Source organism: Parasteatoda tepidariorum, chromosome 6 (genome assembly GCF_982258835.1).
Source record: "Parasteatoda tepidariorum strain Cologne lab strain chromosome 6, Ptep-v5.0, whole genome shotgun sequence".
NCBI classification, from domain to species: domain Eukaryota; kingdom Metazoa; phylum Arthropoda; class Arachnida; order Araneae; family Theridiidae; genus Parasteatoda; species Parasteatoda tepidariorum.
The window spans coordinates 16,107,444-16,122,319 of NC_141760.1; the positions used below are offsets into that span (position 1 = coordinate 16,107,444).

The 14,876-nt window shown below is 31.7% G+C and overlaps 2 protein-coding genes across 2 annotated transcripts; one reads left to right on the forward strand and one right to left on the reverse strand.

Annotated features, from left to right (window-relative positions):
- Window positions 1–1,096: 1,096 nt before the first annotated feature.
- LOC107450751 (degenerin mec-4-like) lies at window positions 1,097–2,320 on the reverse strand. The gene has a single exon (XM_016066632.3). It carries the CDS (start codon window positions 2,318–2,320, stop codon window positions 1,097–1,099), a length of 1,224 nt encoding a protein of 407 aa, XP_015922118.3.
- A 6,750-nt stretch (window positions 2,321–9,070) lies between these two features.
- On the forward strand, window positions 9,071–14,323 carry LOC107450757 (uncharacterized). Its single transcript, XM_087165459.1, has 2 exons — window positions 9,071–9,226; window positions 13,018–14,323. The coding sequence occupies exon 2, from the start codon at window positions 13,043–13,045 to the stop codon at window positions 14,204–14,206; it is 1,164 nt and encodes a 387-aa protein (XP_087021585.1). The 5' UTR covers window positions 9,071–9,226; window positions 13,018–13,042; the 3' UTR covers window positions 14,207–14,323.
- Window positions 14,324–14,876: the final 553 nt, after the last annotated feature.

Below are 14,876 nucleotides of genomic sequence, written 5' to 3' on the forward strand. Positions count from 1 at the left end.
AAACAATTTCTATCGAAGAGGGTACAGAATAAAAGTAACGCCTATTCTATTAGAAAACATGAAAATCACAATTTTGTGTAAAACGTAGTCATTATCCTCTTTGCTCTTGCACAATGCAAAGATGGTTGCAAAATGTAACATTTCTTAAAAAGGGTCGTTGAGTAAACACTTTAAATAAGTTCCAATCTCAAATTACCAACAAATCGTATGACAAAAGTAACGCCAGCTTTCGACAAATCGAAAACTGAATATTAAATCGCAAAGCGGAAACCAGTTGATGCTACGTCAATTGCGTCGATAAGAATTCCTCATGGAACAATAATTCATTGTTCCATGAATCGTGAACAATTCCTAACGACGACAAGTCGTCCTGAATACAATTCGTCAGAGTTACAATTCGCCTTGGGCACAATTCGTTTGACTGACTCATCTAGTCATCATTACAAAAAAGTGTAAATTCGGAAAATGCGTCTTTTTTTTTTAATTTTATTTTTAATGCTGAATCTAAAGAACTTGTAAAGCTTTTTAAAAAAAAAATCAGGTGTAGTAACAAATGAAGCAGTGTTTCATGCCTGTAAATAATATAATATCTGACTTTAAATGCTATGAAAGATGTTGTAGTTGGTGGTAACTTTTCGACTAGCTAGAAAAAAATTTATGCTCGCTTAAGACGTTCTTAGTATATCTTCAGAAAAACTATTATATTACTTTTCAATTTGAAATACAGTGCTTTTATAATAACTCGCTACTTTTTTCAAATTATTTTCAGAGATTACAACCAAGAAACGCGTCTTTTATTCTTAGATTTTTTTTAAAAAAGATACCAACAATGAACTAAAAAAATTCTTGCCCCTTTTTATGGGACTGACATATATTTTATGCTTATTTCTCCAATACTTATCTATACAATCGCAAAATAATTATTCTTTTCAGTCATTAAACAAAAGTTTTTTTTAAAAAATAGCAAATGAATGAAATAATTTCGAGCAAATTTTTGATATATATCAATCGAAAAAGTGAGTAATCCAGATCTGTTTGTAACTAATACAAACCTATACTGTTAAATTTATAAATGTAACAAAACAATTTTCGGCAATTACAGAAAATGTTTTATTGCGTTCATTAAATACTCAACTTTCACCCACATTGAAAATGCAGAAGCCCCGAAGCAAAGTCCAAGAGCACCACCAAAATAGCCGAATAGTTCGTCACTTCGATAAACAGGTACCTGCTTCACCATTACTTTCTTTGAAACTTCGAAATTGACTTTCAGCAAAGCAAACCTTTCCCTAAAATGCTTTAAATGCGTCTTCCAACTCATCAAAGAAGAGTTATCAGATGCAAGAAACTGGTTGAAATAATTTTTCGAAGGCCAAACTGCTTTCGAAACATGCTGATCAAAATTTACTGATAAACATGCATATGGACATTGACAGTCAAATTTGCCGATAGCCAAATCCTTAAGGGCATCCTCTAAACAACACATTTGCACTGTGTCAGTCAAATTACAATGTCTCTTATTTATTTGAGCTGCATGAATTGTTGGATCAACGCATCCACATTTGATGTAACTAACATTTTGAATACACGATTTGATGCAATTGCTTTGACTCAAGTTGGGGTCGTAAGTTTTGCATTCGTCTTTGTAAGGTATTGGTAATCTTTCCATCACAGTTTCGCCAAGTGTAATGCTTGTCTCAAATCCAGCGCTGAGGAATATTCCTTTTTCTTCCAGATTGGGTAGTTCCGAGGAATTGTGGATTAATACTTTTATTCCGAGGCTTGGCGATACTTTATACATATAGGAGCTTTGCTCGATATCCAAGAAAAGTTCTAAGCCCCGATAAGGTAAATATCTGCTTGCTTTTACTTGGGCTGTATTTTTAAAGGTGAAGCAATTTCCATACTGTAGGGTTGGAAACAAAATGAAATCTTGAGGTTGGCAGTTTTTTCCATTGAAAGTGCATTTGGTGATTAATTCTTGAAAACGGTATCCGGCATATATTCTATTTTTCTCATCCATATTCGAATAATTAGTGAGGAACTCTAATTCAAATGTTCCACGCGAGAAAAAATTCCTTCTTTCAGACGAAATTAAGAATGGTAAAGGTAAATGCCCAGATACTATGACTGGCGTTATGATTGGACAATTTTCCATTGGTAAGCCGTATTCCATGCAGCGATGATACAGTCTTTTCATTCGATTTAAATTGCAAATGGTGACAGAGGGAACATTGTTCTTTTCTTCGATTTCAAACGATAAATCAATAAGAACGGGGAAACTTAAATAGTTGTGTAAGTATCGGAAAGTATTATACATAAAAACGAAAAAGCAAAAAACTGAAAACAAAACTTTTATTATTTTTTCTAATAAGAATATCATTTAATAGTTTAAGAGAAAAACAAAACTATCTTCTTTCAATTCAATCTTTTTATCAGCAGCGATTATTTATTTATTTTCCTACCTTGATTTTGAAATTAAAACAGATAAGAATTTTAATTAAAATAATTTATGTTAGAAAGGTCATTTATCCAAAAGAAAATTAGGATTATTTGATTTTTATCAACGATATTAAGTGGCATAACAAAAGTTTTATACTTCAATTCGCAGTTTAAAAATCATATAAATAATATATATTCCACCCTAAAACGCATTTCTGCAAGTGTTCTTATGGTTGGAAATAATATGTCCTTATTAAAAAAAATAATTTGGATAAAGAACTCATTCTAACAACGCTCTCTGCAATATTTATTTGCAATCCCTAAATTGAATGTCATGCAGCTTGTCATTTATAATTAAAAAAGTTATTTATTTATTTATTTATTTTTTTGTTTGGAACCTGGGAAATTTATGCCATTTATTTTGTCACGCAAATGTCATATTGAGTAATCGGTTAAGTAGCGAAAGCGGTGTTCGCATGGAAGTAATCAAATCCACTATTGTTTCTCAAAATAAATTTATTTCTAAAATACTGCAGGAGGGGGAAAAGAAATTAAAATAAATGGAAACTTTAAATTGTCTGATTTCTGAAGAGAAACTTGATAGTTTCTCTTCAGAAATAAATATTTTAGTATTCTGCAGTAGCTTTTTATCGCAGTCAGGGATTTTACTAGGAATAATGTTATAGTTCCTTTTTGTCATTAATTATAATACAGACAATGTTGCTATGAATTGGAAATAATTTTTTAAAGCGTTAGCGAAATTGAGAAAATAAAAATGTTTTCAATTATTCTTATCTGCATGAAGCTGTTCTTTAAGTCCTGAATCATTTAACAGATCTCTTTAACTGTAATTTATATCAGTATTTCAATGTTATTTGCAAAAATAATAATTGTAAAACGGGTAAAAAGTTTAGACCACCTTTCTAAATAACTTTATCTTAAAATGTAGCGCAATATTACATTATAATAATAACTAAAAAAAAATATTCTCTTAGTTTTAAACTCTTGAATTAAAAACATAATAACAGCATGTATTTATATTATTACAATTGCGGAAAATAACTTTAAATTAGGAATACAAAAATATTTATTGACAAACAATACTTTTATGACTTTTATTAAGACTAGGAGGCTTCGTCCCCTGCTCGCTGGTGCTCGCCAACCCCCGGAACTGCTTTCGCAGTTCATTTCGGATTGCTTCGCAATCCGATGCTCGCTTTGCTCGCTCATTGGATACGTTCTTAACGTCTAGATTTTGTATACTTTTTTGAACACTGAAGTTCTGAAAACTTTTCACTGTAGAAAATTCTAAACCTGTGCATTTCAATATTAATTTGAAATTGAAAACAGTTCGCATATTTTTCTTAATCACACTATTCTAAATTTCAGTTGTTGAGAAAAGTAACTGTTGTAAGTTTTGTTTTAAAGTCTTTCCCACCAGAGGGCTAAAACCATGTGTTGTAAAACAATATGACATAGTACTGAACGCCGGATGTAAAGCATCGGCTTCGATGAAGATAATTTTGTGAGAATTTTTTTGATAAATCGGTGAGAATTCACCCGATTAGACATATGATGCTCACTACGTACTCTTGCGCTCCGAAGCCTATCAATTAAAAATGAAAACTGTTGCCAACGCGAGAAAAGAAATATCATCGGTTTTATTGATACACACGTATTAGCGTTTTATATAATACAGATTATGCACACAAAACAATATGGAAATGAATGAGGAGAAACTGGATCCTACCACGTGATTTTCCGACTAATAAAAGTGAACGGACTACAATGGAAAACTGAGACACAATCATTAGATTTTTATGCATAGTAAGATCATCAGCATTGGCACGACAGCCCTTTGTAAGCCTGGGCCCTCCTCAGAAGCTTTTCCCATTCTGCCCTTCTCCCAGCAATTGATTTCCAGTTCTTTACTTTCTTACTTACTCTTTACCAGTTCTTAAGATACATATGCTTAAAAAAAAATTTTTTTGTTATGCAACAAAATGAACACGACACATGGCATTAGATATGGACCTTGCCCTACAACGCCATTTATGTTGTTCCTTGAGTTTACCCGATGAAAAAAAAAAATAAAAAAATATTTTATTATTAAAGAATATGCAATAAACAACGTTTTTTTTTCAATTAAATCTAAAATTATATTTTTCAATTTTTTTCAAAAAATATCAGAAATTTCGGTTTTAAACTCATGTTTTAAGAAGCATATTTGAAAAAAAGCATTTTGAAACAAAAATGTATTATTATTATCGCTCGATATTAGATAACTCGTTTAACTACTATGACAAAATTCATTCATGAAATATACTTCCCTCATGCTGCCAAAAATGTAATTATTTCAAATAATGCATAACAAGTATCTTTAAGAACATATTTCCATGAATACGAGGTAAAAGCTGGACATAGCATATTCCAGGTAGAGGCGTAGATTGATGAAAAAAATCTGTATTCCTTCGTTTAATAACTTTAAATTTTCATCAATTTACTTAAAAATAAAAATAACTTCAGGGAATGTTTCTCTCATTTTGTCATATTATCTTCATCAGTAGTATGTTAACGCGGATCCCTCAACCCCAGAGATGTTTCCTTCTTTTTTTGCGCCAGAGTTACATTAGAGCCATGATCACCTTGCTTTACGCTTTGTTTTGATCTTTTACCGTTAAATTCTGCATTTCATTCGTCTGTAATTATATAAAAAATTAACACTACCTAATAAATGAAATTAAACAAAAATTATCTAACTAGATTAATAAATATGTCCAGATCACATATGTCATGAACCGCATACGCGCATTATATATATTAGCTCAGAGAGTTGGCTGAATAATTCCACTTAGATAATTATCTATTTTTTTTTTTCAAAAAAAGAAAGAAAAAAAGATATTTAAATATTCACCCATATTTCATTAGTATGCCAAAAAGTTTCTGGGTACTTCAGTGCTTCTTTTACGTTGTTTTGTTTTTATTTTTTTTTTATGAAGAGAGTTATAAGAGAAGGTAAAGAAGCCCAACGTTTATTCTGGGATAGATTACTTCCAATAATTCTAATGAAGCAAAATCATCTAATGTTGACCATCTAATGTTCTAATCATCTAATGTTTGTTTTTATTTTATTTTTTTATGAAGAGAGTTATAAGAGAAGGTAAAGAAGCCAATCGTCTATTCTGGGATAGATTACTTCCAATAATTCTAATGAAGCAAAATCATCTAATGTTGACCAAGATGAATAAATAAAAGGTAAATACAAATATAATTTTTTCCTACCTCTTTGGACTCATTTAACAGTTAAACAGAATTTAGAGGTTTAAAAAATATTAATTTGCTTTGGAATTATTTGATAATATATCCTTCAGAGAATATTTGCTCAGTTATATTTTATATGTGTTATAGCTCTTAAAATTTTTAACCCTCAAATAAAATAGATGTGAAACAAATTTATTCATATATATATATATTAAAGTTCATGTCTCACAAAGCTGCATAAAAATTTTTATTTTAGAGATTTCTACTCTAAATATAGAAATTGATTTTGTCAACTTAATCAAAAAACAAATCAATATATCAATACTCTAAAGTATATCAGGCTTCGAATATTTTTTTTAACGCTAATTGTTATAATATAAAGAAATCACTGCATCTTATATATATTTTTTTCACTTTCAGAAAGTTCAGTTTTTCGAACTAACGATATAGAAATAAATTCTAAAGAAATCGAAAGCCCGAAACCAAAACAAAATGATAATTTTAATGAACTAGTTGGAAGCTCGACTAACACGATTTCCACATCAAGTATTGCGTCTCATCCAAATCAACCAGATATATTTCCTGGTGACTTTCTCGTTCAACAACATTTACCCAAAAAAAAGTTAAGCTTCGAAAAGCGTTGGTTTAAACAATTTCCGTGGTTGCATGTTGCGGTATTAGATGTTTTTATTGCGTCTAATATTTTCACCTTTCCCCCGAAAAAAAAAACACTTGCTTCCAAAGCAGATGAAAGGACTTTAACCCTTTTTAAGGCCGTGGTAAGTATATTTACCACCACGTTTTACCACTTTTAATTTAAGTTTCCATTTTTCGATAACTTCAGCTTTCTTGAAGTGAGTTTGAATAAAATTGGTAACCATTTGTCACTTTTGTCATAATTCCTTTTGAAGTTTGTAGCATTTAAGGAATTTATTTTATAAATAAAGAAAAATAAAAGTCAGTAAGTTCCTAATAGGTCATGTTAAATATATTTACCACCAAGAAAATGGCATTCTTATAAACCAAATGAGTTTTTTCTTTTTTATATCAATTACTGTTCTTAAAACAATTTCAATTCCAAAAATACTTTAGAAATAAAGGGCCCGTTAAAGGGTTAAGAATTGGAATAAAGCTCTGCAGAGATTCAAATGCCGTGAAAAGACTCATTCTCAAGTTGTATTGAGTCATGCTTAGCATAGAGAAGCAACTTTCTACGACAAAAGCCGATCAGCAAAAAATTGCCTCTGGATCACCATTACCAAATATCTCGTAAGACAAGGATTTAGCAATCAGAGCCAGTGATGAAGGCAACTTCATGGAACTCTTGAGAGTTCGCAGTGAAGATAAGCCAAATCTAAAGAGAGAAAAATTGCGCCCATCCGGATATTTGAAACGAAATCCTTGAAATATTTGGGAGGGAAATTTCACCTTTCATTTTTTCCGTGATGGAACGAGAGATATTTCAGGGGTTGAGCAAGAAAGTATTTGTATGAGGTGGGTAGAAGACAATTTAGAACCCCAAGAAACATTTCTAGGATTTTACAAGACTCCGGCAACAACTGGAGAAGACATTGCAGCACTCATAACTGATGTCCTATTGCGACTTCCCTTAGAAGGATTGAGAGGACAAACTTAGCAAACCTAGTTCAAAGCATCTTAATTGCGAAACAACCTCTTGCTGATTATATCCTCTGAGTCACTCATTCTTGTAATTTAATCATGAAAAATGTTTATGATTCTTTAAAGGAAGTGAGGAATTGCTTGGATTATTATTAACATCAATTGGGAAATTTATTCGCAAATGCTAAGGTGAAATCAATATTTACATTCATTCAAGAAGATTTGACGCAATGTCAGCTGTAATCAATGCCGGTAGAATAAAGCCATTGTATCCTACGAGATGGATTTACAGGCATTATCAAAATAATGAAGCTCTTAAAAAAATATGATATAATCTTGAAAACCTTAGAATCGAAAAATTTAAACCATCGTAAAATTTATGATGGGGCAAGTGGCTTACTGAGCACTTTCCAAAATGGAACTTTAGGACTGATCATGGGAAAAGAAATAATCGAAATGCTAGAGACCATCAACAAATCATTTCTTGGTTAACACATTTTCAGATTTATGTAAATCTATTGAAGTTATGGTTGTCAGATCTGCAAACTTTTCAAAAGTTTTTGAAGAATGTTCAGCAGCAATTGAACTGGAAGAATTATCACTTCCAAGGCCAGCTTACTGGTGCAGTGTTTGCACTTAGAACCGATTGGCGATCTTGCGTGGGATGCCGCTATGTAACTTTACTATGCAGCAGATAAATACCAGATTGAACCGTTAACGGGGCTGATTGTGCTCCGGAAAAAATCCGGATTTCCAGATTTTTCGCTAACAGTGATCCGGAAGTTTCCGGAGATCGAACGTCCAGACTTTTCAAAAAATTATTGATCGCAGAATTTCCGGAAATCAAATTTTCAAAGGTGGAACTTAAAAGCACAGTTTATTTGTTTGTAAGGGAGAGCCAGATACTTTATAAGCTTATATTCATGATTAATATTTATTTTTTTGTCAGTAAATAGTTATTATAATCATAAACTCAAGAAAGAAAGACATATTTGTAAATTTTAGTTACTTCTCCAGGTCATCATAGGTATGTGTAAATGGTATAGGTATGTGTAACTCAAGACATTTTCCGGAATTTTGACTTGGGCTCACAATCACCCCTGCGTTAAAGAAGGAATGCCTATCTTTTTTGAAAAGAGATTTATCAGACAAAAACATCTGTGATGCCTTCGTTTTCGCTGATGCCCACCAAGATGAAAAGCTTCAGAAAAGTGCCCAGGGATATTTCTGCAAAAATTCCAGAACTATTTTACGCTCAACTGAATGGACAGATGTGTTATACAATAGAGCTGATTTAGCCTCTAATATTTCGTACAAACTTGCAGAAAATCTTTAATTAAGTTTAAAATCTTACAGTTTATGGAACGGAAAAATTTTAATCTTTAAACATTAAAATCGAATAATATTTGTAATAAATTTCCTACATGTATTAAATATATATAATAAATTTCCCTAGCTGTCTGCCAAAATACTTGTATTGAAAATTACATTTCTACAGCTCACGGTGGCTAAATTTACAATCCAGCGGCCTATAACAACTTTAAAAATTGAAGAAATCGGTTAGAACTCGAGAAGTACATTTTTCCGTGGCCTTTTTAAAGGATTAAATACAATGAAACGCTTGGTGAAATGTAAAACGAAACCAAGATGTACGTATCGGCGCTGTCCCACATCAACTTTCAGAATTTTTATCACTGAAAATAAAAAAAAACAATTTTATCTAAGAATCTGATAATTTTATGTTGGTGTAGCTTTGTTTTGAAAGATAAAGACGTTTCTAAGATAATAAATGCAGAAACGAGATTACTAAATTAGTTACTTGGCAAAAAAAACTTTCAAATGTTAGAATAATACGAGGAAATTAATAAAATATCTGTTTAACTTCAGCTTTTTGGATCTATTTGTAAGTCATAGATTTTGTTTTAGCTTATGTCAAATTATGTTTCATAGTTTTAATCTTAGCATTTCATATGAAATATAATTTTTGCGCCACAACGATCACATCAATGGAATTATTTTGGCAATAATATTTTTTGAAACAGATCAATTCAGAGAAACCAGCTTGCTCCGCTTTGTGAAAAAAGTTTTTTAGTCATACCGAAGTTAATGTTATATTGCATGATTTACAGTTTAGTAAACCTGATTTAAAGTGACTTTTTCCCACCATTGCATGTAAATAATTCAAAAATCATATAGAACGCTTGAAACGGACGATTTATAATTTAGGAAATTTTGATTTAAAGTTATTTTTCCCATCATTGCATGTAATAATTCAAAAATCATATAAAGCGCTACTTTTTTTCTGCCATCTTGGGCACCTCCCTAGCCGAGTCTCACTGATCTACCAAACACTCTGCAAGATGGAGGTTGCTGATTCGAATCCCGTTGCAACCCTGGTTGTATCTTTGCAATATCCTTCTTTAATTTATGCTGTTGTTGTTAAATTCAACTTGACGAAGGCTTATAAGCCGTCTTTGTAATGTGCACACAAGTATGTGTAACAATAATTAAATTCAGAACTCTAGTGGTGAGACTTTTAAAATATTTTTGTTTAAAAAAAATGGCGAGTGGGACTAGTTGTGCATTTATTTCGAATAATTAAAAAGTTGTGCAAAAGTATGTTGCTATCAGTCTTTTTCAGAAAGAGATAATGCATTAATAATCACCACATGTAGCCAACTACTATGCTTTTTGCAAAATATTTTATACAGTGTTAGGCAGTTAACGGAATTTTTGGTGTAATTTTGCCAACATTTCAAAAGATTCACAAGTAAACTGGATCGCAATGGCGCTTCATAAGAACTTTTGAATCATTTACATGTGAAAATCACACATACAAAACAATGTATCATGTATTTAAACAAATTTAACCACTAGAAGAATTTTTCCCAAAAAAGCAGAAAGTTGGTGTCCTAGGTAATGTTGATTTAATAACTAATCGACCAAATAAAAAAAAAATACTATCAGTTTTGGTTGCTTCTTCATTGTCTGGCATTTAAACAAATCAGATCTCAATAGGCATGGATGCCACAGGCGACTATAATTGTAAGTGGTTCCATTTTATTTATTTCATCTATTCATCATTTTTTTTATATTTTATTTTATAAACGTTCTCGAACAGCCGACCCAATTTCCGGGTTTACGACTACTAATGCTTAACTCCGTAGCATTGTAATTTTAAAGCCAATCCAGAAGAGAAGGGAACTCTTAGATCATGGATTGGGAGAAATTTGTCTTCGTGGAGGACTTTTAGATGAAACTAACCCGCATTTGCCTTGCATGGAGAGGAAGACCACGAGAATTTTCCACGCTTAGCTTGACGGCAAGGGGACTCTAACCCATGATCAGTCTACCGCTGAGGATATTTCACGTAGGCACTGTGTTCGATGCAAGTCGGATGCGGAATTCGTATCGACCATCCATTGCTGGGATTCGAACCCGGTTCACGTCATTCTGTTTATCAAGTGTAACTACCATTAATCGTCTTTTAATGCATAATTTATTATTTTACTTCAATTAGTTGGGGATATTTCCGTATCGTGATCTGTCGCGCCAGCTACAATCGTCAAGGTGCCAAATAGATTTTAAACTTGCAATTAAAAAAAAAGAAAAAAATTGTAGATGTTTGCCCGGAGGGGGCTACGAGTTATGACTTTCGAGTTGGTATCTTTATGTGATGTTTTTTTTTCTCTCTTTCTAGTTGTTAACACTCAGGTATTATTCTACCACAAATCACGATACGGAAATTTCCCCAATTAGTAACTAAAATTAATTATTCCCATAGGAAATTTTTCCACAGGTTTGTCATAAAAAATTACCAAAAGATGTTCCTGTGGGGTTTAGCCTACGGTAAACCTTTGCCTATGACAAATTTTGCCTATGACAAAATTTTGCCATATGCATATGGGAAATTTTTGCCATAAGCGTATATGGGAAATAATAATTGCTATACGTATATGGTAAAATTTTATCATAAGCAAAACACTATAGGATTATCTTATGGTAATTTTTATATTATACCAAATTTTTGCCATAAAAGTATGTTTTTTTAATTATTGTTTATTAATTACTGTTTATTAATTCATACGTAGACAACAATAAACAAGAGTCATTGAATTACTGGGAGCACTTTTCACAATGGTTATGCTACAAGAATAATTATAATAAGATAAATTAAGGTAATAGATTATGCTATTAAATATATGAGGGAAGACAACAATTATATAAGAACTCTTACCGGACAAAACCCGGATAATTTAAATCTTATTTACGACAAAAATTAATTGGAAAACAATATAGGCAATAAAAGTAACTAGAAAAAAAAATGAAATGTACTTACTAATTTTGTTGGTTCTCTTCTGTTCATTAATCCAAAATCAAATAACATCAAAGATTGAATACATATTGTAGAAAGGTATAAATCTAACAATTGATGTTAGCGAAATTCATTCAACATTATTGTAGCCGCAAGAGCTAATTTGGTTCTCAAGTTGTTTATGAAATAGACTAAGTTCAAAAATCTAGAAAAATGTTGTTGAAAGTAGTAGGATATCGATTAATTTCAAGAATTGTAAAAATGATTTAGTCAGATATTCGAAAAAAATAAAAAAAATGACTGAGTTCAAAAATTCAGGAAGATAAAATAAAAACCTTTTAGAGGAATGATGCTCCGTCTGCTTCACGTGCATGCCTCACCGTCGACTTGTCAGCAGTGGAAATTTTTGAAATTGGAATGCTGTTTTTTCGTTAACATAATCGAAAATAATTTTAAATAGCTATAAATTTTTATAAGGTGGCGAAACTTTATTAAAAGGTACCATTGGTTTCGATGGATTAATTTGAGTTTCAGTAAAACAAGCCAGCTTTCTTCCATTGTTCACTCTCCCACACGAATGCGTATGTTTCTATTAGTTTGTCATATCCTATGGTACTTCACTTCAATCGTACCATAAGGCTATGGTGTCAAGCCATACAAATTCTATGGTTACCATAAGCTTATGGTGTCTTGCCATAGGAATACCATACAAATTTCTATGGTAACCATAAGTGTATGGTGTCTTGCCATACGAATGGCATCTATGGCAAACATAGATTACCATAGGCGTGCCCATGGCAAATATTTCCTAAGGGTCATTAGCATCAATATGCGTTCATCCTCAACGAACTTTCAGTACAAAAGTGTATTCAGTGTAAAAGTGTATCAGTATTTTTTAAGTAATAATTAAATTATATATAACTCAAAAAAGTTAATTAAGTTTATTTAATGGAACTTTTTATTGTTAACCAATTGTACTTTTTATTCAAATTTCTAGCTTCCTTTTTTCTAAAAAAAACTACCATTTTTATTTTAGTATTTGTATTTTCACTTATTACTTTTAAAAAATGTATGAAATCAGGTTACCTCATGTATAAAATCAGGGTTCCTTGTGGTAGTAAAAATCATTTTCTTTCTACCTTGTTTTTTGCAAAAAAACAAACGTCCGTAACTAACAAGACTTATTGATAGCTATTTTCCAATTTAAGAAACAGTCTTGAATAAGTGTTGTAACTATTAATAAGTCTTGGTACCCATAGTTCGTTTAATCTCTCCAAAATAAGTTGGATATGAAATGATTTTATCACCAATTTTTTTTTTCTGGCTTTCAAAAAGCCTTGATGTTATACAAAACTAAATTAATGTTCCGTTCTTTTCAGAGTAAAAAAATTCTGAAGAGTTATTATGGCTCGATCAGCTGAGCCCGATCATGGTTTTACTTGTTTTTGGAGAATAACAAATTTTGACATAACCAGTACAAGCTCAGATTGTTTGTACAAGAGTGAAAAATTCCGAATTCCAATGTTAAGTTCCTCGATCTGGCATTTAGAATTGGAACATACATGGCGTGCATCCTTAGGTTTGTACCTTTATAAGGAGGATGAGAATAATGGAAATAGTAATATAGATATACAAATGTCAGTGTTGATGTCATCGGGATGGCGAACCAGATTTAGTCATTTCTTCAAGTTCAAACCAGGTGGTACAGGTCATGGTACTTCAGTATTAGTAGATTGGAAGAAAGCGTTTAGTAGAAATAATCATGTGCTGGATGGCTGTTTGACCGTTAGCTGTCATATTTCAAATGGGGCTACATGGGATAAATATGAGCAATGCTTTTTAGTATCAAATATGACTGACGATACATTATTTCATTTACCGGCAATACTTGAATTCAATGACCTAGAACCAAAACATCTTGTAAACTTTCCTACACCTACAGTTACATTGACGGAAGCGTTTTATACGAGTTTGGCTGAAGCTGTAGTACAGAACTTGCCTCAAGGAAGAAAAATGCAACACAATGATCGAAGTAGCGGGTATTCAGTGAAAGAAGTGGAAACTAAAAGTACTCAGACTGAAAGCATGGAAGATGGTGATGTTTTGAGAGATTCAGATGATTTGTTAAAACTATTCAAAGACAAAAGATTTCAATATGTGACACTGCGCACACCATCTAAGGATTTCGCTGTTCACAAAGCCATTCTTTGCGCGAGATCTACAGTTTTCAACGCCATGTTGGAAAAAAATGCCGTAGTTGATATTGACGACGTACACAGTGACACTTTGTCTCTACTATTGCAGTATTTGCACCAGGAATCGATACAAATCAATGATCTAGAATGGGACGTAGTACTGAAGCTCTATTATGCAGCTGCTAAGTATCAGATAACACAGTTGAAGAGAGATTGTTGTTCCTATTTGAAGAAAAATTCAACTTATGAGAATGTCTGCGATCCTTCCATTCTTGAGGACATGGAACAAGAGTCAGAAATTCAAGAAACAATGCGAGAAAACATTGCCTCCGAGGAAAGAGAAGTAACCTCCAATGGAAGCTGGTGTTTTTAATTGTAAGAAATCATTAAAGGAACATTAACTTATAGTCTGAGGTTACGTAACTATTATCATTTTCTACAAATAATTGTGAAATTGAGGAACAAATAAAGAGTGTGATTGTGTTGAGAATTATCGTCTGCTTAATTTTTAACTATGATCTAGTTCATAAAATTAAGTTTCAAAAGTGAAGGTTTTGTTTTGCTTTTTTGAGATTGTTTGTTCTTTTTTTGTGGAGAAGAAACAAAAAGGCTTTGAGTTAATATTTATTTATTTTTTAACATTAATTATATTTATATTTACGCCATTTTGTATTTTTGTACGCCATTTTGTATTTTATATTATTGTAAATATAGAACTGTAAATTAAATCATTGCGTCTGTTGTTTTTATGGAATAATCAAGAACACTGACATGTTTAATTACATGGAATGACATGTTAATCTCTCTCTCTCTCTCTCTCTCTATACGTTATAAGAGATTGTTCTTCTAACGATACGCAAGCACTAAATTTTATCCAGCTTTCTAACAAACTGGGGGTATAGAATCAATATTTTTTTTAAAATTATTCCATTGATAAAAATATCCTTTTATTAGTTTAACACAGCTGTTCCCATTTTTTTTACAGAACCCTAAATAATCAATCTTTAACGGAACTCCGATTATATAAATGAAATGTATTAATT